At 45.9% G+C, this 27,499-nt stretch overlaps 3 protein-coding genes across 7 annotated transcripts in view; 1 reads left to right on the top strand and 2 right to left on the bottom strand.

The window, feature by feature from the left end:
- The window catches only part of TARBP1 (TAR (HIV-1) RNA binding protein 1), a 34,098-nt gene extending 29,975 nt beyond the window's left edge, over positions 1-4,123 (top strand). For both annotated transcript variants that reach the window (XM_057407062.1, XM_057407061.1), the window contains 4 exons: positions 153-344; positions 1,285-1,409; positions 2,536-2,672; positions 3,736-4,123. In XM_057407062.1, coding sequence (XP_057263045.1) covers positions 153-344; positions 1,285-1,409; positions 2,536-2,672; positions 3,736-3,895 — 614 coding nt within the window. In that variant the 3' untranslated portion in view covers positions 3,896-4,123. The remainder of the gene's footprint in view (positions 1-152; positions 345-1,284; positions 1,410-2,535; positions 2,673-3,735) is intronic.
- A 384-nt stretch (positions 4,124-4,507) lies between these two features.
- On the bottom strand, positions 4,508-6,272 carry LOC130598013 (cytochrome c oxidase assembly factor 6 homolog). Its single transcript, XM_057407060.1, has 2 exons — positions 6,050-6,272; positions 4,508-4,939 (listed from the first exon to the last, which is right to left on the bottom strand). The coding sequence occupies exons 1-2, from the start codon at positions 6,191-6,193 to the stop codon at positions 4,844-4,846; spliced, it is 240 nt and encodes a 79-aa protein (XP_057263043.1). The 5' UTR covers positions 6,194-6,272; the 3' UTR covers positions 4,508-4,843.
- Positions 6,273-11,737: 5,465 nt separating this feature from the next.
- The window catches only part of SLC35F3 (solute carrier family 35 member F3), a 167,160-nt gene continuing 151,398 nt past the window's right edge, over positions 11,738-27,499 (bottom strand). For 3 of the 4 annotated variants that reach the window (XM_057407055.1, XM_057407056.1, XM_057407059.1), the window contains 5 exons: positions 22,725-22,944; positions 18,280-18,405; positions 15,673-15,865; positions 14,559-14,648; positions 11,738-13,402 (listed from right to left, as the gene is read on the bottom strand). In XM_057407055.1, the coding sequence (XP_057263038.1) occupies positions 13,158-13,402; positions 14,559-14,648; positions 15,673-15,865; positions 18,280-18,405; positions 22,725-22,944 (874 nt within the window). In that variant the 3' untranslated portion in view covers positions 11,738-13,157. The remainder of the gene's footprint in view (positions 13,403-14,558; positions 14,649-15,672; positions 15,866-18,279; positions 18,406-22,724; positions 22,945-27,499) is intronic. The other variant, XM_057407058.1, reaches the window with a different exon arrangement.

Below are 27,499 nucleotides of genomic sequence, written 5' to 3'. Positions count from 1 at the left end.
AGTAGACTTCTATGTATGAGAGCAGAGTATATACCATAAAATAATAGTAAATGACTAATGGTGGCTACAGTATTACCATTTAGATAATCTTTACTGAAGCAGTAGTTTTGCTACCACTTGCCTATCTGTATGACTACTAATTGTTTTTATAGGCTCAAGTTCAGCTGAAACAGATAGCCAGACAGAATGGACTGATGTTCAGAAAAAGATTATACCCTGGAAAAACAGTACTCCTAGTTTAGACCTGGAAATGGTATTTCAGGACCGTGCTGCTAAACTTGGTAAATCAAACAGCAGACTGATCGTGGTGGCTTCTCTTATTGATAAACCTACCAATTTAGGAGGTAAGATTGATGGCACATCTTATTTTAGACCAGTTGGATAATAGTAATGAATTTCATTTTATGTTGATAATTAGAAAACTATTTAAGGACTGCTCAGAGAAAGAGATTACTATCTTGGAGAGGTGGTAACCAAACAAAATACTACCTGCTTCAGAAGAAGGGATCTTCTATAGTTTCATTTCAAGGGGGGTTGGGGGAGGAGGAATTACACATAGCATGTATTAATGAAATAGAACTTTTTGCTGTTAAGTCATGCTCAGTTTCTTACTGCTTTTGTATTTTTTGTTACAGTTGAGTTTTTCAACATTGTATGTAGTTAAAGGAAATAATTTGCTTTTATGTTCTTTGTGGTAACAATTAAGCCAAATTTTATAGACCTACTAGTTTCTCATGATGTGGACAGGAAAGTGCCTGTTCCTGATTAAGTGCTTTTCACAATGTCATACAAGCTGTGATATAATAAATCCTCCAAATATTTTATTGCATTGTACTTGCTGTTGTCAGCAGTTTAAATAACTGCAGTGAGACTGTTAATGAAAAATAAGCCCACAAGCTGCTGCTGTCTGCATTGTAATGTGTCATTCTCTCAATGTAATGTCATTTAACAGGTATGGGTTTTATAGCTGAAGCATGTGTGTGTGTATGTGTCAATCCAACCCTGTTGAGCCTTGTAAGCTGACCCATTACTCTGTAGAAGCACACTGTCAGATATACTACTTTTCTAATTTTTATCTTTCTGATAAGTTACAAAACTTTTTTCCACCTTGGTAAATTATATGGAACAAGGTGTGGCTTGGAAAAACTGACGTAAAACTGATTAAAAATAGAGGACTAAAGTAACCATTTCTCTTGGATATTTTTGTCCTTTCTCAGTTGCTAAAATATTCTGGCTTTGTGTTTATTTGCTACACAAAAATCACTTTAATTCTTCTTTTTGCAGGTTTATGTCGTACAAGTGAAATATTTGGGGCATCTGCATTAGTTGTGGGCAGTCTTCATTATATACAAGATAAGCAGTTTCAGCATCTTAGCGTTTCTGCAGAGCAGTGGCTCCCCCTTGTTGAGGTGAATGGAAACATTTTAATAGCTCAGAAGTGTACTGTACATCTTCAGTTCATCAACTGTATAGTACAGTCTTTTTTTATCTGGTAAAAATGAACCTTTTATTTAACAGGAGCTCCCACTGTTATCGCTGAGACTTAATCTTCAGTAGTTTGGTATAAAATTTGGCTCAACCTCATAAAAATAGCTTATCACAGCAATAAGAAATTAACATTATTTTTAAATTGATTGTGTGAGCTGTCATTGTTACTCTATTTTTTATAGTGGTGAGTTGGAATTTAATGTTTATTTATAAATGTTAAACAATGCTTCATTTATCTTGCTTGCTCCATTGCTTTTGGTAAAACTGTGGGGATGATCGCCAAGCTTGCCTGGAGCTAACTTGTGCCAAGCTTGTAGAACCTATTATCTAGCTTATAAAAATGAGTTTCGATCTATATGTTTAGTATTTGGTAGAAAATGTTTGTGATATTTTATAATGATCAGTTTTTCAAGATCACTTTTAAGTCATCTGAATAATTGAGTGCAAATTTTTCACCACCTCCTCTCAGTGTTTATGTTCAGCCTATTCAGATTTTTCTTGATAGCTACAGCGTTTTGCCTAAAACAGAATAATGCTGCTGGACATGTGTTGTCATGCCTAGTCTCTGCATAGAAGTGTACTGATGATAGAACTTCAGAATGAAGGCATTTAATATGAATAAGCAATTTAAAGAGTAGAGTGCAGACAATTCTTCACTGCAAGCTATTACAAGTTGTAATGCAGGCATGTAAGGCAACTCAGCCTTGGTACTGGGTGTTGTATTGTTTTGGGAAGGAATTCCAGGTTAAACAACTATGCACCTTCTCCCTGTGATTCTTCTACATTCAGATGTAAGGCTTGTAGCTGTCAGAATCATAAAAAAGCCTTTTTGTTCATGGTATTCATGGAGTACATTTTTTGTGACCTTGTGTGCTATTGCTGAAGAGCTTTTAAAATGTTAAGCTATGCATATGGACAGAGCTTTTGGAGATAAAAGTCATTCATCTTAAAAACAGTCTAAGTAAATTGATTTTCATGGTTACTTCAGAAGTTTACGGATGGTGATATTTAAATATTTGTGCATTTCTCTCTGCTTCTGATGGACAGGTGAAACCATCTCAGCTTGTTGATTATTTACAGCAGAAAAAAACAGAAGGCTACACTATTATTGGTGTGGAGCAGACAGCTAAAAGTTTTGATCTTACAGAATATTGTTTCCCAGAGAAGTCACTGTTACTGCTGGGGTAAGAACACACACGTTTTTGTAAATCTACCTCTTGAAGTCCATCCCTTCTAGTAGTCAGATTTTGGTCATGTGAAAACCAAGTGGCAGTGGTGAAGGTGGATTTAGAGTGCAAAGTGATCGTGGAGACAGCAGAGCTTGACTTTGTGTGCTCAGGAGCAGGTGGTGATGCCTGCTTCTGAACGTTCCTTCTCCTCATACTTAATACACTATCCAAACACTGTAACTACTTTTTTTATATGAGTGGAATTAGCAGCAGCACAGATGATAGTTTTCCTGGTGTGATAAGAGGTACCAATAGTTCATTTCAGTTATCTGGGGCTCTGGGCATGTAGGCTGCAGTTTGCTCAGCAAGAAGGGGGCTGCCTGTTTGCTCTGCTTAACTTGGTGAGGACTGGAGCTGACTGGAAGCATGCATGGGAGATGCTTTAAAAATCAAGGGTGAGGCACAAGACAAAGCACTGTTTCTGCAGTACAACCAGAAGCTGGGACAACTTCGGAAAAAAGCAGTAATCAGTTCCTATAGGCAGGCAAGCCTCATTTGTGACAAAGGGAAGGCTACTTGAAGAAGTCTAGAGGAAAGTGCCTGCAAGTCAGAAAGCTACTGAATTGTAGGGTCGCCAAGTGAGATCAGGAAGACGGGCAAAAATACTGGGTTTTCAAACCTTTTTATATGTAGCTTGTCTTCAGAATGTAGTTTTCATCATTACTTTGTTCTCTTCTACTTAAAACCACAGTTCCAATTACCAATAGATAACCTTTAGTAACTTCTGGTGTGCTCATTCTGAAGAGGTGAAACACTTCCAGTTCAAGGCTCCAATCAGTCTCAACATTCCCTCATACCAAGACCTCACTGAATGTAAAGTGGGCAGTTAGAGCTTCCCTGTTGAGCCAGCAGCTTCATGCCCAGATCATTTCCTATACAGCTGTTCACTAGTTTCAAAATAAAGGTAGAGAGGAAGTCTTCATGTTGGGTGTTCAGCTGTTGCTGGAGCAGTGAACTGAATTTCTTTCTGACATCAAAGCTTAGTTAGGTCTCCCATATCTTCTTTTTTCTTTAATAGAAACGAACATGAAGGAATCCCAGCAAACCTGATTCACCACCTGGATGTCTGTGTGGAAATTCCTCAGCAGGGTATCATTCGATCCCTCAATGTTCATGTAAGCGGAGCTCTGCTGATTTGGGAGTACACAAGGCAACAAGTCATCAAGCAAAAACAGTAAAAATAACCATCAAGAGTTCTGTGCCTTATAGTACAGATGGGTGACTTCCTATGGTGCTACAATGTGAAATTCTGAATGGGCGAGATGATACAAACTCAGGGTGAATGAGGATTCTTCAGTTTTGCATGTTTTATTCTCCGTAATGTTCAGACTGACTTTTAAATGCCTTAATACTATACCTCCTTAAATAAAACTGTTGCATTGGAAATAAATACTATTTATATTGCATGTAGATTTTTTTCTACTATTGGAACATCAGTATAGTGTGTGAAGAATCCCAAACTCAAAAAATAAGTTTTTACTGCAGTTACTTCAATTGTGATGACCATGCTTGAAATGAAAGTGGTGCCTTCCTGCCTCAATCAAAACTTACCTGCAGCCAAAGCATTCTATGCCTCCAGCATGTTTTTCAAGGTAAATTCACTTACATTAAATGCCACCCCATGCATTAGGTCTTCTAATAGCTGCTGTTTTATAAATTGATGTCTGACTTTACCACATATATCAAAGTATTTTAAAATACAGTTTAATGACAAATACAAATCATATTGTACCACCACCTCCTTTTGACAAGGAAGTTGGAATGGACTTCTTATCTTAAGGAAAAGCTGGTTAACTTACTGAAAAACAGTTTTATTGTTCTCTTCAGAATTATATTACATTATTAAACAATCATTTATTCCCATGAAACAGTTTGACTAATTGCACATTCAAAACCTTAATTTTTGAATAGCCGTGCACCATATTTCTTTGACTTATTCTCATGAAAAAGCTATCCACGACCATCTTTTCCCAGCAGACACCTGAGACCTGGTAACAGGAGCAGCAGTGTGCATTTCAGGAAGACAGTTTGGTTACCAGTTCTTGAGCTGAAGCAGCTTCGGTCACTTTCTCGTGCTTTTTCCTTCCATAGTTATTCTCACTAGATTCATTTTGAAAGCAGAGAAGTTACGACTTCCCAGCAGCTTCTGGAGGATGATACCCTTCTGTTTCAAGCTTCTTTTTATATTTTAAAAAGTCTCTTCTTTTGTCAAAATATTTAACCTGTTTAAAAAAGAGAAAAGATATTTGGAAGAAACTGGCAGAAAAAGAGGCTTTGTGCATCACAAAAAGAATAAGGAATAATGACCAAACTTGAGGAGGATGTTAACTCAATACATTAGTTAGGAGCTTCTTGCTCTGTTGAAGAAATTAAGAGTGGAGTATTTGTTTTGTGGATTTTTTTTTTTTAATCATTTTGAAAGTGAGTTTCCTGCCCTAACCACCCAATTACTTCCGTAAGCATCTGATAAAACCAGTCTATTGCTATTTTCACTGCTATGAATAAAGATTACTTGTAATGCACAGAGATGATAAGCTCAGCAGCTTTTCTATGGTATCGCATCCTATGTAACCTCTGAATTCATTGCCTGGAGCCACTGATGTGCATGCTGCAAAGCACTGCATGTGAAACCATCATCACCAGAGATGACATACAGCAGAAATGCAGCGTTCAAAGTGTAAGTCACTACAGCAACTGCGAATGTACTTGGGTTTTTGTTACCAACTTCAGTCCGTTCAGCCCCTCAGCCACTGCTGTTAGCAAAAGAGCGTTAAAAAAGGTTAAGAACTACAGCTTGAGTTTAGGGAACCTAGAAGGCACAACGTGAGTGTGCTACGTGGAAGTCGATCGTTTCTGTGAAGTCACACTGCATGAAAAGGGTATGCACAAGGCATCAGATACCTGTCTTAAGATGCCATGCAAGTGCAAGCCCTGCATGTGGCCTCCCTTCCGTGCTAGCTTATCCTCTTTATTAACTTCTGTGCACTTCCACAAGCTTTTCATCATCTTTCTGAACTTTTTTTAAGCAAACAATCAGCCTATATGCTTGCGTAGTTGTGTATTTATCTGAAAGTCTGACATTGTGATTTCCTTCCCCTTTATACCATGCGCTTCAATCTACTTTTCACAGCTCCCAGGTTAGTTAGTGCTCTGCTCAGGAGCTGTAATTTCCCTGCAAGACAAAAAGCGTGCAAACCAAGTTATGTTTTCAAGGGCGCATGACTGTCTATGAGAAAGCGTTAGCACGCGTTCTGCAATGCAAGACGCCAGAGTTGCCATCATTAACGCGGTAAGCGGAGGCCGAGGTCGCGCCCGGAGCGGCGGCTGCTCACCCACTGCTGCGGGCACAGCGACTCGAAGGACCGCCGCAGCTGCTCACACTTGGAGGCATCATCCCCGTGGCTGTCCATGCACTGCCAGAACTCGTCCCGGGCCCCCCAGCAGGCCTTCCTCTCCTCCATCGTCGGCGCCGCCATCTCGCTGCCCACCTGAACGCAAACGGCGGTGTGTCCGAGCGGCACCGGGTCTGCTGCGAGCCGATCCCAAGGCCCCCGGGGAAGGGACTGCCGGCACGTACCGCCGCCACACGGACCGCAGACCAGCGCCGCCTCACCGCGAAGGTCACGGCCCCGGAAGCGGTGAGGCGCCTTTCCTAGTGCGCAGGCGCAGTCCCAGGCGAGGTTGGCCATGGGACATGGTCGCCATGGGGACGGAGATGCGGGATCCCTCCGCGGGCCGGGCCGGGCCGGGCCGGGCCGGGCTCCGCGGATCATTCCGTCCCAACAGTTCGGTTCCTGCCGCCAGGCCCTTCAGGGGGCCCGCTTAGTGACAGGAGAGCCCTGGGTGCGTGAAGGGTGTGTTTCACACCCCAGAGACACCCAGCCGGGCGGCGGGTGAACTCAGCCGAGGGGCATCACCGGGAAAGAACCCTGCAGTGCTGGTAAAGAACACCCAGAAGCGCACTATGTTCGTTATTTTGTTTGGGAATCGGTGGCGTTTCCTTGGGGCAGTCCCTGCAGCTGAGGAACTGGAAGTCTTATTTTATGCATCACCATTTGCGCGGGGCACTGTTGCAGTTTGGAAAGCGATCACCCGTGTTGCCGTAGTCATCCGCTGCACTCGCGGGAAGAGTGGCTTTTTGGTGCTGCGAAGAGCCCAACTCTGCCGGGTGCAGACCCACTGCCAGCTCCCATGCTGATGGCTGGTGCTGCTTTGGGTGCGTGAGGCCGCCCGGCAGCCGGGCCAGGGAGCGGGTGGAGCTGCCGACCTACCTCGAGCTGGTTTTCCTTCTCAGCATGCAATACCAATTCCCACTGGTGGTTATGGGCATGCTCATCTGGTTCTCCTTGCAAGGTGGCTCACTTACCTCTATACCAGGAAAGGTATTTTCAGAGAAGACCAAGGATTTGTGCTTCTTCTGCAGAGTACCTTATAAGCCAGCCAGATCCGGAGGGGATTTTGTTGGTTAAAATGCCTAACCAACCCCTTCAAAGGGAATCTTTTTGAAGCAAAGTAAATGTGACTGCTGCTGTACACTGTACAGTATATAACAGCCCATGTTCTCAGCCCTGCCTATTTGCTTAACTACCTTCTGTTTGTTAGGCTGTGATAGGTAAAAGATAGAAATCCAGTAATTTAACATCTAACAAAACAGGCGGTTTAAGGTGAGTGGAAGCCACTACAAAAGTAGAATTTCAATTAATATTTTTCTGTTGAAAACAATTAATATAGAAGTAAATTTATATTACTGCTTACTTGGAACCCTTTTGCACTCAAGGTTTTGCAAAGCAAGCTTTTACAAGCATGAATATTGAAAAGAAAATTAACGTTACGTCTCAGGACTGAAACACGATTATAGGAAATGTCAGTTGCGTTTTAGATTTCAAAATTTATGGTGCATGTAATGTTGTTTTGTTACTGCGTCGTAGAAACGGAGTGGGTAATATGATTATGTATAATTAATCGCAAAGCCTGAATAGCACACCTGGGATTTGTGATAAATAGTTTATTCTTTAATGATCTGGAGCCCAAGAGATACTCAGTGGACACAATTGTAAATAGCTCCATGTAATGGATATTATGGAAATTTAGTGATCTGGTTTTAAGAAAGTGCATGGATAGAAAAAAGGTTTCTCTAATGCATTGTTAATGGCAATATTTCCAATTTGGTTAAACAGCTATCATAAGGAGGTGGATTTTTTGTTGTTTATTAGCCAATTCTAAGTATCTATCTTTATTCTCTTACTTTTGGGAAATGTGCCCAGTAAGTAATAAATGGGATATTTATAATACCGGGCAGAGGCAAATGTTCTAGAAAGAGGGGAGGCTGAAAAAATTCCAGATTTGTTAGGTGCACTGCTGGCCGCAGTTGAAGCCTTTGCATTACATTTCCATTTAGCTTTTAGTGAGATAGATGTTATTAAAGAAATAGATACCTGTCATAAAGACTTCATGTTGAGTTTTATGGATATCCTTTTAACAATAACCTGCCTTAACGTCTTTGGATGAGTTAGCAAGAATTTGGGGTTTTGAATGAATAAGGAAGGAGGAGTGTGTGAGGAGAAGGAAAACTGTAGCTTTCGTTTGGCAGCCTTACCAAATCAATTTTCTGAATCCCTAAGAAAATGTGCATTAAAAAGTTATTTCTCAACTAACTGGGGCTCTTACCTTGATTTCCTTGTAATGCTGTCTTTGCTGGGTCAACAATGCTGTGTCTTCACTGTCACGCTAGGGAGTGCCAGTGTGGCATGAACATTGAAAATTAAGCACATGGCCTGGGACACTGAGATGGAGACTTGGCTGTGTGGGTGCACCAATTAGCACAGACGGGGATTTGACTAGGAAGAACTAATCTGTCTGTGCAGGCTGGTATGGACACAAAAGGACGGAGAATAGACAGAACAGCAATTTTTATCTTCTCCAAATCTCAGTTTAGTGATCTGAAGCCTGCTGAGAAAAGGTTTCCTTGTCTTTGTGACAGCTCGTGGACATCAATGGAGAATTCCGTGAAACAGTCTGAAAATCAATAGGCTACCTAGACAAGTGGCGATTATGACCACCAGGGAGTGACAGGGGGGTTGGAACTAGATGATCTTAAGGTCCTTTCCAACCCTAACTATTCTATAATTCTATGATGAAGAAAAAAGAAAAACTAACCCAGCAGCTGGAGGTTTAGGATTCTTCTGAGGTGACAAAGTAATTCACATTAATTATAGGCATTGTTTTTTAATGCTAATATTCCATTTTTGTTCAGTTGTTAGGAAGGAAGAAAACAGGAGAAGGAGTATTTTGGGAAAAAACAGTCAATAGTAAGGTGGGAACACTAATTCTTACTCTTCTATTGGCTCCTGATTAGCAATTGTCTAAGCCTACCGAGAATGCGACAAGCTTGCTTTGCAGCAATGTCAATGCTCAGCCTTTTGCAGGAAAGCTAGATGGGAAACTGGGAATCTGCCTGTTCAACAAGCAGACTTCAACTTTCAAAGCTGTGTAAATGACAGAAGGAAACTCATCTGAGTTTCATTTGGATGCCTTCACATTTCTGTGGCATGTTATGTACTAAAAGTGAAGAAGTGGTTTCTAGTTCTCTCTGAGACTGAAACACATCCTAAAATTCTTTCTAAAAAATCCAGCTGCATTCTTGCATTCAAGTATTGTATTTAATAATGCATCAGCTGCACCAATTACTTATAGTCACTGTAAACATTGTCTGTGAAGTGTAGGTGTACTGTACCAGATGGGATTGCTTACACATGCACAAAGGCAACATCATTCTCAACATGATATTTGTTCCCAAGATCAATATCAATTTTCTTAGCAGCCAAGCTAGCAAGTGACATGCCTTTGACCAAATCCAAAATCACATAATGAAAGAGATGTTTTTGTTTACAAGTCATGAAGGCATTTAAAATGTGTAATTGGCCAAAAATCACAAAGAGGGTATTAAGCGACTTACTCTGCTTACTAGGCTGCAGGCATTTTGAAGCTTGGCAGCTTCAGAAGCCAGAGGGCCAGAGAGACTTACTGCTGGGAGATAGCAAAGCTATGTTCACTGGCCCGTAATGTATACTCATAGCCAGCAGGGCAGGAAACCCAAGCTGAAGTTCATGTTTTGTAAGTCCTTACAAATCTGTCTGCTCAGACCGCTAACGAGTAGAGAAGAGAAATATGAGGCTTATTTTCAGAAACATTAGTTTGAGTTACTGCTTCTGTCCTTAGGACTGTGATTTCCTCTTAAAAGAATATTTTTAGGCTGCAGGTGCGCATCTGTTCATTTGACTTCCTTTTTGCTTTCACAAGATCTTTCAGCTCCTTTTTTCCTTATGTCTCTTTCTAATGTTCAGGACTTTTAGATAAGGTGCAGGGATTTTTGAAATGCCCTAGAACATGACAACTGAAGAAGAAAATCTCATTGCTTCTCTTTCAAGAGTTTTGAGCTAATTAAATTTACCCATCAAAAACTATTTGCTGATAGCAGTTTCTGCAAAGACAGCTTGCATGACACCTGGACTGTGAAAGAGGCTTCTCAGTCTTGGCCTTTGCCAAGGGGTAACTCAGGTTTGGAGGCCTTGAAAGACTTAGTTCTTTCTGTAGGATGCATCGGGGACATGGAGCCAAACTCCTTATAGCTTATGACTTCAGAGTGAGTACGCAGATGCCGTTTCTTCAAATGAATTGTAGCAAGGGAAAGGTGAGTGTCTTCTCTTGGAAAATGTTTCCCAAAGGCATTTCTGTCCTGATACCGTCAGCAGTGTTTCTGTGCTCCTGCTTCACACCAGCTGCATTGTCCCTGACTTCTGTTCTTCTCCATTCCTTGAAGAAATCCATGTCCCAGCCTGCTTTCTGAGTCCACGAAGTCCAGGTGCAATGTATTGCCTGAAGAAATATAGGTAATTTCATCCGATTAATTTGTCTGTGTGTAATTTACAGTTGTTTAACATGGGTAAATCTAGTTTGCCCAGCTCCTACTTGGGAGAGAGTTTGTAATAGAGCACTGTTTGAAATCACAGCCCTTGCATCTATTTAGTCTGTACTTGGGAAGGATAAGCCAGCAGAAGCAATGACAGTTGCATCAGGCAAATCACAGGGTTTTCCTGGTGCTGCTCTCCATTCTGGTGCATAAACTCCCCCACAATCCTATAGAATGTTAAAAAATTGGTCTGTCATTTTAGTAATAAATGTACATTAGTTGCAGTTTTTAAACTGGCATTTAGAGCCTTTTGGATACCTATGAGACTGCATCAAACACACAGTGAAATGGAGTGCAGAGATAACAGAAGATGCCACGTATTTGGACTAAGGAAAATGGAAGGACTATTTGTACATTCTTCTCTGGCTTTGCCTCAGGCAGGGGGCTTGGGGAGGGTGTGGATTACTTCAAGGATGACAAAATGATATGCCCAAAGATGGAGTAAACTTTAATATGAGAGCTTTGAGATCAAGTCTCTCAACCAGTTATTAGAGTTGTACCTGGGCTCTTGTCCTGTGCCTTACCCTCCCCTGCTTCCCAAAGAAATAGGTTAAAGATCCAGGTGTGTAAGACTGAATGGGACAGTGGTTCTGAGCAGCTTCCCACAGCCTCAGATTTTTGCCTGTGTGTATAATCTCTGTTAGCAAGTCTTTAGTATCTGTTTGGTCATGAAGAGATTATGAAGATATGGAGAAAAAAACATATGGCTTAGGCTAGGGCCTAATGATTAATGTACAAATTTGTGTCCCATCCATTGTCCCTAAATACCTCTTAGCATATGCATGTATGGCTGCTCACCAATGGTTTCAAAGGAAGCTCCGCTTTTCTTTTGGTCTGCTTCTGCTGGACATGTGTTTCCTGACTGATGCCTGACATCAGCCTTCCAGGAAGACTAGAGAAGACTTTGCTGTTGAAGACAGACTGGCAAGCAGTGACAGACTGGCAAGGGTTGCATTCTGTCCCTTTTGATCGCTTTGGCCCAATACCACCCACAGTAAAACAGGAATAGAAGTGCAGTCAAGAGAAAGAAACAGATAGCATTGACTGAGGCTGAGTTTAAAATCTTTTATTATTTAGCTTTGCCAAACAGATAATGGAATCTGAAGTTGCTTTGCTAAAATGTTTTGAAGTGGATGCCACCCCTGCCTGAGACAAAGAGGACCTCAGTGGCAGCAGGGACCCTTAGGGTATGGCAGCAGTTCAAAAGAACACTTTTAATTTTGTATGCAACAATGTAAACTTCAAAAATAGTAAACTATAACCCTTCCCCCCCCACTTTTTACATAGCATGTGATCTATCACAGATAGAAATTTAATGGCGAACCAAAATCGCGTAAGTAAACATCCTGGTGCTTACAAGTTTCATAAAAAGTGTTACATTTGATGTAAATATCTCACATTTTTACTCTTAACACTCACAATTATGGAGTAAAAGCAACTGGTGATTCACCCCCTTAGTCCGTGCTCTCAGACTGTACATCAGCAACCACGCTCCTGCCAGCCCCTTTGATCGTTTTTGGTTGGCTTGTTCCACACATGACCAAGACTTCCCCTTCCTTACACTGGTGTTAACCAAACGCAGCTTCACACAGGGGTAAAACCTGTGCAAGTGAGTAAAGAACCAGGTCTGCTGCACGCAAATGTACGTGTTCCCACAGAAGCCACGGCGTGTATGGAGCGCACGTCCTGATGTCGGTGGGAATTTGGGGTCCCCCGGGGCCGCAAGCCTGAGCCCTGCCATTGCAAATGCCTCTTGGCAGGACCTGGTTCTGCGTGGATAAAGACAAGAGTTCTGTAGAAGGCACTGGATTTCTCTTGCATGATTTTATACGTGGACTACAGTCATGTGCAGAATAAGGAGATTAGGGCTCTAGACTGCTTTCTCTCTAGTCCTTTAGTGCAAACATTTTTAGCACTTAAATTTTCTCCTGACTGCAGTGCAACATGCGCTCACCTACATAGAGTGATTTCCAAACCTCTTTCCTTCCTTCCACTCTTCCCCCCATCTTCCAGTCCCAGAAAGTTTCCCTTTTATTTTCCGTGACAACTTTCAGAGTACAGCTCTGGTCAAAAATAAAGGTGTGATGTAGCATAGCATTTGTTTCTTTAAATCACAGTGTGCAATGCATCATTCAGTACCTAATGTTCAAAATGTCTGCCCTGCATTTCATGAAAATCGTTCTTTAAAATAACCTATGCAAATATATTTTGACTATATATTACATTCATTTAAAAAGAGAAGAGAGGTTCTTGGTTTGCAGTTTTTTTTTCAGTGTACTACTTAAGTGAAAGGTCTGATGTGAAAAAAGTACAAGCAAACTGGACATGCCAAGATTCAATGCCTTAGATGGTGATCATATCAAAACTGTACAGGTATGTACACCATGTTGGACAGGTGTGCTTCTTTCCAAGAAAAGACCTTTGCATCATCATAGATAAGGTTAACCACAAAGTTTTGTTAAAAAGAGCATTTAATGAGCAAAGGACGACATGGAGGGACGAGTTCTCCGGCTTTTATTAGGCAGTCCTGAAGTAATGTCTCCATTCCCTTCAGGGATTTCTTCCTTCTTCCGGACTTTGAGACGCGTGAGGAGCTTTATTACCCAGACGTCCCACTCCTCTGGCAAGAGCAACAGGAGAAAGCCCAGGCCAATAATGATAATGGCGATCACCCGGACACTGTTGAAGACAATTTCACTCGTGTAGTGATCAACAACTGTGTGGGACATTGAACAGCTGTTATTACATGGAACAGAGCATTAGGACAGTATCCCTATCCCTCCCCTTTGCCTCCCCAGCTCTGGAGGCTGGCTTCAGCAGGAGAACATGGCCATGGAGGCAGTGGTGGCAGGAACACTACTCTTCCTGATGATTTAGCACATAACAGGGTATGGCCCCCTTCAGAGCAGGCAGAGCTGGCCCGTGGGCTCAGTATGCAAAAGGCACAACACCTGGAGTTGCAATTATTGTCTGCAGTGGCATCTTCTCCCTTGCTCACCGACAGCACAGGAACTCCCACTGAGGTCCAGGTACACAGAGAAAGGGGCATTTCCCTCCCCAGCACAGCAACTCCTTCGTGCTAATTTTAATTCTCACCCTGGCAGCCTCACTGAGTAAGAAACCCTGTGGACACTGAGCCATGCACATGCTCTGTGGGATCACGCCACTTGGTACCAAAACCTGCCAGGGCCACCAGCAGTGCCTGGCCGTTCATGCCTGTAGTCAGCACAAAGCTGGGAGCTTCTGCCTGCACCGTGGCACCAGTTCAGCCTGGCTGGCTTTGGGAGAGGTGGCTCTGGTTTGAGCCGGGGTTGCCTCTGCACTCGCCTGCCCAGCACTCTCTGGCTCTGCAGTCTCTTGGCTTCCACTAAATTTCAGAAAACAGTCAGTGAAATGTACCAGGCCATGCCCAAAACTGAATTGTCCAGAGCTCTTGAAAAACACCTGCAATGCTGGTTACCAAGGCAAGCAGAATTACTAGTATCTGTTTACTTTAAAATATAAGCAATTTTATTTGGTTCAATTTAGTGTTAAGCCTGCCCTGCAGAAATCATTGATTTCTACCTCATCTGTGACTTGTCATTCCAACCCCGAGATCTACTTTGAAAAACAAATCTACTTTGTTTTTCAGTAGCCACGCTTCCTTGGACAGTAATTTAAAAAGCAGTTTTAGAGATTATGAATATTCATGTAATGTTATACAACACATTTAACACCTAAAGAATGCACTTTTTATCTAGGTTATCTCCATAAGTCTTTGAGAGAAGATGCAAAACATGTTTAATAAAGCTATTTGATTGTATCCCTGCTCTGCATTTGAAAGGCCACAGATTTAATTTATTCATTAAGATGCAAAAGACAGAAATTCTTACCTGCATTCACTGGGACACTCAGCACAATTCCAAGAGAAATCAAGGTGGGGTAGGTAATAGCAATCCCAAAATTTAGTAGAATATTGAATGCTGAAGAAGGAAAGAAAAGCACTTTTTACTACAGTGAAACTAGGCAGGGGGCCAAATCACTCTTGTTCTAAGGCGATTAGCTTCAGCAAAGTCAGGACAGCCTCGCCAGTACTGACCATGTCAGGAGCTGGGGCTGACTGTAGTAGTACCTATACATCACACAGCCCAGTGATCTCCTGCCAATTGCTGCACTGCTTGCTCATAGAAACCTTCCATTTGAATCCACTGATAAATAAACTGGAGTTACTTGTAGAGCCATGTGTTGTGACTGTTCTGGGTAAGAGGAGCTGGGACTCAAGATAGGTATGGAAAGGGCTATTTCCAGTAGAAACAAATGGAACATTCTGGGAGATGTGATGGCATCATCCTGTGTAGTGAGCAACTGTGGCAGCACAGTCCACATATCTAGTTTGACAGGGAACAGCATCACACTTCTCATGACCATGACTCATTAAGGCTTAGATTTGGCATCCCTCCCAAGCTGGGCTCCCTTGGTGGCACAGCAGAGGCAGCAGAACAGAGGAGAGCCGCCTACCTAATTCCCATCCGTGCTGTGCAATGCTACATTTTCAAAACTTTCCTGCTCTTTAGGAATAGCAATTAGCTATTACTGAAGTCAGCAGAGGCACTGCAGGTTGGCCTTGACTTGCCTGACCTAACCTGCTCGCTCGAGGGATGCTGATGAGCTCAAGGTAATGCCCTGCCAGAAGGGCTGCTTCCCATCCACAGCCTGGGCAAGTCTCTCTGTCTCTCTGAAGCAGAGTTCACAAGTAGGAGTGAGGATAAGCTTTACAGTTTACTCCCACAGCACCTTCTAATGAGGGCCACAATATTATGGCTTGGTAATAACAGCAGAAGTGGGTTCTGCATTGCCACCTAGGAAGGGACCCTCTGCATAATTTCTCAACCTAATAACTGGGTTGAGAAGAAGGGAAAACAGCTCTAGAATGTCAGAGGTCTGCAGCAGCCAGTTTTGGGAACCCTCCTCCACCCCGAGCAGTGTGAAAATCTCCCATCTACTCACTCAATAACAGAATTGAAAATCCACAGAGGTTTCCCCAAGGAATGATGTCAAAAGAGCTCCAGTACTCCACTTTGGTAAAATAAAGGATGACAGGAATACAGGTAACGAAGAGGATGTTGAAGACGGCTAACACAGACAGGAATAAGGCAGCTTCTCCAAATTTAGCACTGCCCAAAAGAAGTTTGAATAAAACCTACAAGAGGAAAACACATGGGTTTAACTCTCTTGCACCACTCCTCTGGAGGGCTGGTTGCTGTCTTGGCTCCAGTGGCTCCCAGAATGCTGGCCCACTGGTCAGTGGTTGGGGCCAATGGGCTGCTGTCAGTCAGCACCTATATGGCAATGCTTGCCATACACTTGAGGTGGCTGCTTGTGAAGCTGTGATTTCCAGCTTGTGTGCCCCAGCCTTCTCCCTGCTGGGAGCCAACTAGAACACAGGAAAGGGCAACCACCAAAGGAGCCCATGCAGGAAGGGGGCTCAGCACCTTTGGTCCTCTGGATAAACTAATATTAAATCCAGAAGACTTGGTGAAGCAGGGCAGGGGTGAAAAGAAAGCAGCCTGTGTGATCTTGCATGAGACATCACTGGTCCAGACCTTGAGCTGCCACCTGAGGAGCGCTGCCTTGCTAAGCAAGCACAGTCCAAGCTGCCCGGCTGTCCTCCTGCCTTGTCCTGCTGTGCACCATGGCCTACCCACAAGCACTGCTGTCCCTGCCTCCCTACACATGCTCACAGTGCCAGACCACTTTCTCCCTGGGAGCTTGTTCCCAGAAGGCAGATAGTGCAGCAGCAGCCTCACAGTCTGGAACACAGCTGCAGCCTAATGAGACCACAGGGAGGGATTTAAAAGCTTTGGTTTGTTAACGGGAGAAAGGATAAAGACAGAGGAAACAAGGGATGTGAGTGGCCCGTTGAAGAAGTCCCTGCAGACAGATTTGGTCTGGTGTCTACATCAGTTTTCCACATAAACCGGAGAGTATCCAGCAGAACCCATGGGCTCTGGGTACAGCTCTCCTCTGCCACAGGCTGCAGACTAGTACAGCTGATAGAGTCTGACTTACTGGTTTGTGCTGGGATGGCAGGCCCCCCCACCAGTGTCCCTTTGCCTACCCAGAGACCTGCAGGCAAGTCTGCAGGGCCGCCATGCTCATGGAGCTGCTGCCTGCTCCCACCACCTCACAGCTCTCACTGCCAGTGCAGCTGCATTGCCACTCTGCATAATGGATTACTCCTCATGTGCACCCTGAGGATGGCTTATTGCCCCTGGCAGGGCTGGCAGCCGACACAGGCAGGCTGAAGTGTGTCTGGGGTAGAAGGACAGGTGGAGGTGGTTCTGCTGCACGTGGCACAGCTTATCTGCTGGCAGAGCTGCCTGCTTGCTATGGCACAATTCACAGAAACTGAGCCAGGCTGTGGGAAGCAAGAGCAGAGTGGCATTCATTGCAGAACAAGCTGCACAACTCCATCTGCCCTTGCATGCAGGGTGTACTGCAGTGAATCACCCTGCCAGCACTGCCACCATCATCTTTCTGTGCGTGGGCTCTGGTGGAGCAGCACCTGCAAGGTGCCATGGGAGAAGGGGCAGAGCTCGGATCTAGCCTTGAATAATCCTGCCTGCCTGCAGATGACTCCAGAGCCATGGTGTTTCCTTGGGTCTGGAAAGCCACATCTCTCTTCTTGCATCTCTCTTCTCTTTCGTTTTCTTTTAGGGGAAAGTGCTGTATGACACTTCACAACCTCCCTTATGTAAGACACAGGCTGATCTGAAAAAAGGAGCAGAAAGCATTGCAGTGCAGTGTTGAGGGACACGGACAGATGCTTCTCAGTTTGGCGAGCCTCCCTGGATTGCTTGCGTTAAGGCTGCAGGGCTCGCCTGGTCAATTTTTGTTGCAGGACTGGAATGGTGCAATTCATTAGGCCATATGGAGTCATCTACACCTCATCCTGGTCTTTCTACACATTCGAGCTAGGGTGGGTGACCCACACCCTACAAGTCCTTATTCCTCTCTGGACTGTGACTCTGAGTGCCATGAGCAGCACAGAGGCAAATGCATATACGTGTCCCAGGCTACATGAAACAGCTCTCTGCTCAGCAGAGAAGGCTGCATGTCCTCTTACACACTGTGCAGTTTACCCTGCTGGTCCCTGGATGAGACCTTGTGCTCTGGATTCTAAGCATGTAATTATTTCCATGATAAGCAGTACTTTAAGCCCAATGCACCTACATATGCCACTGAAGGAGGACTGGCAAGGAGGGGTAACAAACTGACTTGAAAAAGAAGCTAAACCTCTGAAAGGTGCTTCCAGGGTGAGTGATTAAATCTAGCACCTGTGGAAAAGAAGCCTCATTTCTCGAGAATGCAGGGCAGCTCTAGTTCTCCTGTGGACACTGGAGAAGACTCTTCCCAGGAAACAGGAGTTTTCATCCTAAGTGAATGCCTGAATGCAGTGTTGTAGTCAGTGTGCTTATGGCAGAGCCTCTGAAAGAAGGGAATGTGGCACTGAACTGCATGAAGGTCTGCAAGTAAGACAGGAGCAGTTCAAAAGAGTGAAGAGGGTGACAGCCACCTTTCAGGGTGTGGAGGGGAAGACCAAGGTGTGCTTACCTTGTAGAGAGCAGACATTGAGGCAGAGCCCACCACCAGGGCTATCCCAATAACTGAGTGGCTGTGAAACCCATCAGCGTACGTCATCATAACTATCCCTGCAATGGCAAATATAGCAGCCACAATCTAGTTGGAGACAAAGAAAGAAAGCAAGAAAAGTGTTACTAGACAACCACCGACACAGAAAAACAGGTGAGCAGGTTTAAATGAGAGGGCAGTACTGCATCATCTGCTTGTGTAGAAAACTGGTAGCAAGCCCTGCCTGATACCCATGGAGCCAGTGCTGCCTCCCCTCTCTATTTCTCTGTCTACAGAGAAGCTGCAGGCAGAGCTGTGAAGCAGTTCTGCCATGGAGCTGTGTGGCAGACCAGAACACTGGGCCCAGTTTGTCTCGGGCTGAGCTGAAGGGGGATTTCATCTCTGTCATTGGGTCCCTGCAGCCTCTGCGTGACAATAATGCAGAAGTAATAGTTCCCTGGAGTTTGCAGGGAAGGCTTTGAGTGCGGTGGAGGCTTTGGAGGAAAAAGGTTTTTGAAATAAACAGGGGAATAAAACTCTTGCAACCACTTTTCAGTTCATACACATCATTTCAGAGAGGCAGGTTTAGTCATCCTCCAACGCCTGAAGGGAGTTGTTCAAGGGGAGGTAGCACGGATACAGGCTGCAGGGTCAGCAGCTTCTCTGGGACTGTCCTGCCAGATGCCTCAAGCCTCCCCAGGAAGTAATTCTGGAGTGAAAAGGGCTTTCTGCATGCTCTGTGCCTCATGGCTCTGCTGTGGTGTGAGGGGTGCCCTGCTTTAAAACCACATTCCCGTTGGCTGCACAGTCATGGTGATGCTTCTATGACTGGGATAAATGAGTTTATTTTGACCTGTAGCTGGGTCAGTGCCAGCCAGCTGTGCCCTCTCCTGGAGCCAGACTGGGTTTTAAGACCTGTCCCCAGGCTGCGCTTCCTACCAATGCTGCAACTTCTCTGCGGTGGAAACTTAATGAGCATTAATGAACTGCAGAATGAAAAGCGTCCAGTTTTGCTTTTACTGTCAGGGTCTGACTGACTTCAGAGCACCTCCCAGGAGGCTGGGTCTCTGGTTGGACAGGAAGATTATAATTTGGGATTTGTTAGTCTATTTATTTCCAAGTCCCACTGGCAGGTGCTCTTGTCTGTGTGATATGTACACAGGAGTACCTGCCAGTGATGCCTCTCTTGGATCCTGAGCTATTTTACTTACTGTAGCATGCAGGGGAACATCAAAGTCAAAGATCAAAGCAAATAACTGCAGTCTGCAAACAGTTTTGCTGGGGCACAAGTCCCTGCCTCTTCTATTGAGCATGTCACAAGTGTCAGATGAGTCTCGGCCTCACCTCTCATCCTGCCTGTTGACATGCCAAGCATGTCACATACGCTGTCTCTGGAAGCCTTTCAGCCTGTCTATCAAGCACACCATTAGTGGTGGCGAGAGCCTGCTTGCACCACACCACAGCTGCCAGCCTGTGGTTACCTGCAAATGCCTCAGCACCACAGCACTTCTGAAACCTGCAGCTTCATTACATGTGTGTCCTCTCTGAAAGCAATACAACAGCTCACAGCCCTGTTGGACCATTGCTCTGGGCACAGTGAAGGGAAAGGGGGAAAAGTGCAAGGGAGAGAGGTAGGCACTTACAAGTGCCTGAGTGGCTAGGATGGGATTTTGTAGCTTGCTCTTACATTTAAATTCCAGCCAAACTGTGATTGAAGTGCCAGCTGCACTTCTGAATGCCAAGTGGGATGCTTGTACATGCTTAAACCCCACTGAGCTGTGCCTTTCTCACCTGGCTTCTCCTCCAGCAGGTGTGAACAGGGACACCCAAATGTGCCATCACAGCTTTGCTGTGGCACCATCTATCCTGTGATGCTGCCACGGGATGGAGCGGAAGCATGGGATGATGCTAGCTGAAGGGCAAGGCACTGTCTCCTCTGCTGCCTCATCTGCCAAATACCCTCCCAAAAGCTGCTTCCAAAAGGGTCAGCAGCTCTGACTCAGGATGGCCTCAAGGGACCAGAAGCTTTGGGGCTGGCCTGTGTGTTGGCTTGCAGTCCCTAAGTCACTCTGGGAAAAGCCCCAGCACCTATCCTTCGTCCTGGTTGCCAGTCCCAGGAAGAAGGCTTTGCTCATCCTGAGGCTATCCCTCAGCACACCAGGCAGTGCCGTGCTTGCTGCCACTATCTTTTTACTTGAGCTGTATGGAAAAGAGGAAAGAGGGAAGACAATGAGTCTCTCCAAGAGAGTCCACATTATGGCACTCCGCAGACAGGAGTGTCCCCAGCACTCCCACTGTGCCGCATGAATCTATGCAGCAGGGCTGCTCTGCTGCCCCAAGCCCTCTCGGTCCCTAGGGAAAGTGCCTTCTCACTTGCATTTTGCCACAGGTTAAGTTGCCACATCTGCACAAGAGCAATGAGCCCACTGCCTGCGAGCCCCTTCCTCCTGCACCCAGGTCCCTTGCTGGCCCATCACCTGGGAAGGAGACAGCTGTGTTCCTCCTTGGGAACAGAGGTGGCTTTCTCACCCCTCACCAGCACTGGGTGCCATATCACATGGCAGGAGCATCACACAGCCCCTACTGCCTTGGCCCCTGTTCTGGGTCTCAGCTTCACTGCTGCTCTCCCAAGGCAGTGGTGATAAGAAATGAAGGACGGCTGAACATGGCCAAGACCACCACTCGGATCTGCTTCCCTGCTCCTTCCATTCCTTTGGCCCTAGGAATCCATAGCAGGATCCATCCTCCAGTGAGTGTCACCTGCCATGGCATGAGACTTTGCCTAGCTGGGAAGCTGCTGGAGAGCCCCTGATCACTCTGGCTCTTCACGCGGAGCCATGTACCCGGGAGAGCACAAGAAGCATCTCTGTTACAGCTTGTGTCTGCCCGTGTGGGTATCCCCACACAGGTTCCCACAGCCATATCCAGTGGCGAAAGATGGCAGTGCAGACCACGGAGCACACTGCACACACAGGACAGCAGTGGTTGGCCTTGTACACACCTCCTCTCCTGCATCCCACCAGCACTACTGTAGGCAGTGCCACAGGGCAGCTGAAGACCACAAAAAAATGCATTATTCTCTTTCTACTTTGCTCAAAATGGCCATCACATGCAGCCATGGTACCAATGGCACCCCCTCCTCCAGGACAATTTCGGACATCCTTGCTTCTATACTAAAACCCCCGGTTAATTTGTTTTCAGGTACTGCTACCTGGGCAGGGGGTGGGCAAGAGCAGACACCATCTGGCCAGGTTGGGGTTTTGGCAGGTACATTTTGCAACGATTCCCTGAGCAGCCTCTTGGCTGCCACCACCACAAGGCTGGCCAAGCTCTCCTGCCAATCTCTCCTGCTGGAGAGCAGCACTTCCTGAAGAGTTAACTCTCAGTTGCTCCATGCAGCGAGGCCTGACAACCTCTTCTGAGCTCTGAGAGCACGGCCTGGGTGGGTGAGCAGAGAGCTGCTCAAATGGTGGGCAGAAAACAAGCATTATTACCGTTATTGCTGTTAATAAGTGCCTGCTGGGGCAGTGAGGCAGGGGGAACACACTGGCACCTTGTAGTTACTCCTGGCAGGCCCCCCCCTGCCAGGGGTGATGTGCTACCCACCCTCCTGGCCCTGCTGCAGGGGACACTGCATGCTGAGTGCTGCCAGAATGGCTGCAGGATAAGCAGGGAGCTGCAGGGTTTTCTGATAATAGCCCCAGCACACAGCTCCATTGCCACATGTAGGACTAAGGGTGTAAGCAAAGACTTGGGGTGTCACCAGCAGAGCAGCCCCAGGGAAGCGGGCTCACTGCAGGCCATGCCGCCTGGCCCCATGTCCACAGCAGCTGGCCAGATGCAAGTCCCCATGTGTTGGTGTTACACCCATCCTCCAGCAGCGACACATACACACGTTTTGGCCATGGGTGGGCAAGGGCAGCCCAGCTGCTGCTGATTGACATGGGTGCAAAGGATAGCCATGCCACCCCGCAAGCCTGCTTTCACACATAGCAAGGTGTTTAAATTCAAAGGTTGGGACCAGAAGGGCACTGCATGCAACTGGGGCTTGCAGGAATGTGAAGTTAGAAACCACTAGGTCTGCTGCCATAGCCTGGGAATAGTCATTCGGAAGGGGCCAGCAAAGGCTGATGAGCATCCACAGCAACACAGAGGTAGCACCTATCCTTTGTGCCACATCTGGAGCAAGTTACCTCTTTCCTGACGGAAAATGCTCAAAGGCATCAGGCTGGGTGATACGTGGGCTCCAGGAGCTCACGGGTGCCTGGGCAGGCTGCAGGGAAGGATGTGTTCCTGCTCTGCAAGGATTTCTGTGCCCATGTGGCTGTCTGCATGATGTGCTGTTTGACTTGGCCAGCGTGAGGGAAAGGGGAAAGGAAAGGCAGAAGGGTGAGGAGGAAGAGAGACAGAGATAAGGAGTCACTTACCCTCACTCCCATGAACCTGTCCCTCAGAACGATCCATGAAAGCAAGAACACAAAAGCTTTGTTGCAGCAGAACAACACGGAGACATCCGTAGTGTTTATTTTCTTTATTGCATGTAAGTAAAGGTAGTTTGTGAGTGTCCAAAGAACACCAAAGGGTGCTGCTTTGGTAAAAAACACCTTCAAAGTCAAACCATTGTCTCCAAAAAATCGGCAGCACTCCCTAAAACAAGGAGAGAAAGGCAGTGTTATTGCACAAACCAGTCACAGTCTGCAACAAGTATACGGGTTCCTTTTCTTACTCGCCTTCTTTTCCTTTGGGGAAAGAGGAGGGCATACCTTAAAGAGGAGAAGAAAAATAAGTTTCAGCTTGTGCTGTAGCATGCAGCACCTGCAGAGTGTATGAACACACCAGGGTGGCAAACATGGGAGGGCAGCAATGAAAGGGGCAAGGGGAGAGGTGAACCTAGGAGGTGAAATCTCACTCACCATGAGTGAGCACCTTCACAGTGGACACTTTGAAACAGTGTGGGGTCATCCTCCTCCTTTCACCCCTGTGGGCACCAGGATGCCGAGGGGCCAAGGCTGGCAGCAAAGCCCTTGCTTTCCGCTCCTGGAAGGAGCCTGGTGTGGGGTTTTTCCACCCAAGGGATGACACCTGGCTCAAGCTCCTGCTGCAGCAGCAGGGGCAGGAGCAGGAGGAGGTGGCTGGCAGCTGCCTGCTCCCACTGGAGTGAGGACATGCACTGGGACATGGCACAGTGGCACCCAAGGACATGCTGTGTCAGTTGGAGCAGCAGCGTGTAGTCAGGAGCTTAGGTGTGCAGTTAGGCCTGTGGATGCTGCGAATCCCAAGCAAGAGGCAGCGGGAGCTGGTATGGCCCTGGTATAGGGAAAGGAAACACCAGTGGTTTATTTGTGTCCTGGAGGCGCTGGCAGGCAGAAAGGGACAAGAGGTGATGGGCACAGCCTGGCACAGCTCTGGGGAGGCAGAGGGTCGGGGCTGGGATGGGGCTGCCTGGGTCACCTGCCTGCCTGCAACCTGCTTCTGCCGAGCTGCAGAACTGTAGCTGCCAGCTGTGCTGCCTGCATGGAAATTCGGTAACGTGAGGAAGAAATGCAGAGGTCTGGAGGCCAAGGGTGCAGCCTGCAGAAGTCTGCAGGTGGTGGCCAGTGGTGGTGCCGTGCCCTGCGCTGGCTCTGCTTGCTTTCAAACCCGCAACCCCCGCGTCCCTCAAGTACTTCAATGAAGTGTTTTGCAAAATCTGAGCAAAGTTAAATTCTCCTCTGGCAATGAAGCCAAACAGATTTTGACTCTGCTTTGAAAGTCAAGCTCTTTGCTTCCCGAGACTGGGCACGTAAGGCTCATTATCTGGAGTCTGATGATGGGGCTATATCAGGTGATTACCTAAAGAAACCAAAGACACTGGGGAGGGCTGCACTGCCAGGGTGTCACAGGCAGCCAGTTTAATGCTCCGAAGGTAAAAACATAAACCTGGGCACAGTTTAAACTAAATGATCTTAAGTAAGATTAATAGGAGAGGGACAGGAAGGATGTAGCCAAATGAAAGGACTAAAATGGAATTTATGTTGGGATTCATTCTGGGAAAGAAAAGTTCCTCCTGCCAAAAGCTTGTTCCCTACCCGTACAACTGGGTTTCACAATTTCACACACAGTAGAACATGTGCTTTTACTGTACTGTGGGCCCAACTCTTGTTCAGTAGATACCACTGGATCCATATGCTAGCACCACCTGGCATTCGCCCCTATCCCTGAAGCACCCAGTGTAGTTCCATGATGTCCCAAAGGACAACCTTGCCTTAGCATGGATCAGGGCCCCAAGCTGCATTTCTCCCTTTGAGACCTGTACAATAAAGCTTGGGTTTAGCTGTTTTTGGCTGGTTTCACCAATTGCAAATTTCTTCTTGCAAGTTGGCTCCAGCTTCCAAAGGAGACCTCCTTATGGCAGGGGTTTTCCCATCCAGCATAAAGCTGTAAGGGAGCTTCTCTCCAAGAACACCTGATGTTGTGGAGGGTGCTACCAGACATTCACCCACATGCACAGAGAGCCCTGTTGTCCAAAATGGGTGCACTGCTGAACTGCGGGTGCTTTGTGGGGGAAGACTATGGGTTAGATGGGTTTCTTGGACCTGGCACCTTCAGTGAAGTTGGAGGAAATAGGGGAAATGTGTATTTCAAGCCCTAGGATGGCTATATCGTGTACAATAACCCCCTCACAATTAGTTGTCTCCTCAGGTTCGCTACTACTTATCAGGGAAAGTGATGTTTCCTCAGTGCCATAACACAGCTTGTGAAGCTATACATGGAAGCATTTGATAGAGAGAGTTGTCAGTGCATAATGGTAGATAAATAGTCATGGGAAGCAAGACAGGACTGTGATATAACCTATGCTTCAGTCCCCAAACAGTTGGGGGAAGAAATTACTCCAGAAAAACCAGCCTTCAACTTTAAATATTTCAACAGAACATTTTGGACACAGTTGCTCCTGCTGTCCAGTAATTTCAGTTTTGCCAACAAGGATGCTTTGTACACAATGAGTATCCTGATGTTTTATGGATATGCCTTGAAAAAAGCAGAGCTGGTGTCCTGTGGTACTCCAGATGTGCCTGACTGCACCAGAAGAGCCTAACTATGAGCATTTTAACAATCTCATCTGCTAATGGAAATGTCACTTTTTAAGAAAGACAACCCCCCACCCTGCCTGGAGGGCAGTCTGTGAGCGTTCAGCATTCTTTGGAGCCCAACTCAGCACTGTGGACCCTAGAATGAGGCCTGAGCCCAGGTATCCCAAAAACATGGGTCAGATGGGGAGCTGGTATTGGTTCCTTCAGGTTTTACAGGACAAACTCCTGCAGCTCTCCCTGCCCATGGCAGGACACGAAGGGAGTCCTCTGTTTGCACCAGAGCGAGCTGGCTGCCTCCGGGCTGGGGTGGAAGTGGCATTTGGTATCTCCTCCTGGGACAAATGTGCAGTGATGGCGAAGTGCCCTGCTCCGGCAGGGACACCACCAGCCTCCTCTGGCTTTGACTGCCGAGGACAGCAGCCTGTGAAAGACTGGAACGGAAATGTCAAAGGATGGATACTGGAAGGAAAGTGTACTGGCTTAACCACTGCAGCAGTAAAAAAGAAAAGCTTGCTCCCACTCAGATGTGCTGTATCTGTGTTCACAGACAATCTGAAGGCTCACAGCTGAAATAAAAGGCAGGATTACACTGCTGGGAGGAGGTCTACATGTGAACTGAGAGAACTGCATTGTTATACATAGCCCTTGGGAAGTGGGAAGTGTTTTCAGAGAGATGTTACATAGTGGATGTGCCCGCCATGGGGTGTTGCTGAGGGGGCTGCTGAAGCAGGCACCTCTGCTGTGTGTCAGAGTAACAGGATGGTGCAGGTGGGAAAAAGCAGCACATGCTTGGCCTGGCTGCTCTCTTCTTCAGGATGACAACTGGGATGGGTGGTGTAAAGACCATAAAGCCCACCTTGGGGCAGAAGTAGGTGCCTGGCTTTCAGGGTATCGTCTGCATGGGATGACAGCGATGGGGACAGACGGAAACCTGTTTTATAGAATTTATAATATAATTTATTACTTATAACTAATAAAAAAAATGTAAAAAATAAAGCATTAGGCACCACATGACATAACTGAGCCCACTTTACGCCGCTGTGGCAAAAAACCCCTGCAGTAACAGCCCCAAAGCAAGGTTTAGCAAGTTTTGACCAGCACCAGCCAGGCTGCACGTACCAGTGGTTCTCTCTCCCAGATGGGGGCTCTGGTCCCCTGACACTTGTCACAGGGTGCCCCTGACAACTTGGCCTTATGCAAACATGTAATGTCACCTGGGAAAAAAAACTTAGATGCTACTGCACTACAGGAACTGTGCTGGGATGAAAAATACTAAAGGAAAGCCTAAGGCACAGAGAACTTACTGTTTGTATTTTCACTCTAAATTGTTTGCTGGTTTCCTAATCTTTCATGTACTAGTTCTTGGTTTTGCTCATAATCATTTTAGTGTGTATCTTCATTAACCCAGCAAATGGCAAATTAGCTCTGCCCCATTAGGCATGTCTTCAGCACAACAGTACTAGCAAAATACCTCCGTTGCTGGAACTGAACATGCCCAGTGAAGTAAATCAGAAGTTGGCGGTACCAAAATTGTGTGCTAAGTAAGAGTTAATCATATTGAAAGCAGGTGCTGCAGTCAAATAAAACTTGCGAATAAAATGATGATAATGCTGCATTTTTTCCCCACTGAGCTCACAATTATCATAGATTATCATCATTATGTTTAACACTATCCATCTTCCACTGCCTGGTTTGTCTTTAACCATTGCTAGGTAGCCAGGAGGTTTCTCCATTGCTTTGAACCTTGTGCAGATGAATGTATAAAATTCTGCCAAGACTGGAAGGAACGCTTTTTTGCCCCCATTTTGCAAAAAAAGACCCCTATGAAGAGGAAAGGTTGGCAAGAACCAGAAAAAGCACACACAGTGCATTCCCCTGGGCTGCGGTTTGGTCTCTTGATAACTCACTGCAGAGCAAACCTGTGCCAGAGAGGTTAATAAGCCATTGAAGCCGCTATAACATCCTTGTGAAAGGTGCAGCAAAGTAGAGATTTTCTGGGAGGAATACGCATCCTAAGGGGATACTTTGCACACGCTGGTTATTTCTCCTTTCCAGACCATTAGCTTCTGTCACAGTTTTTTCACCATCTCAGTGCTCATACCAGAGCCTTCTCCTCCAAAGCAGGTTTGGAT

This window comes from Pezoporus wallicus, unplaced genomic scaffold (genome assembly GCF_028554395.1).
Source record: "Pezoporus wallicus isolate ANWC-B61680 ecotype Strahan unplaced genomic scaffold, APGP_CSIRO_Pwel_v1 scaffold_6362, whole genome shotgun sequence".
NCBI lineage: Eukaryota > Metazoa > Chordata > Aves > Psittaciformes > Psittacidae > Pezoporus > Pezoporus wallicus.
Note: the sequence above shows the minus strand (reverse complement) of the source record. Positions and strands in the feature narration are given on the sequence as shown.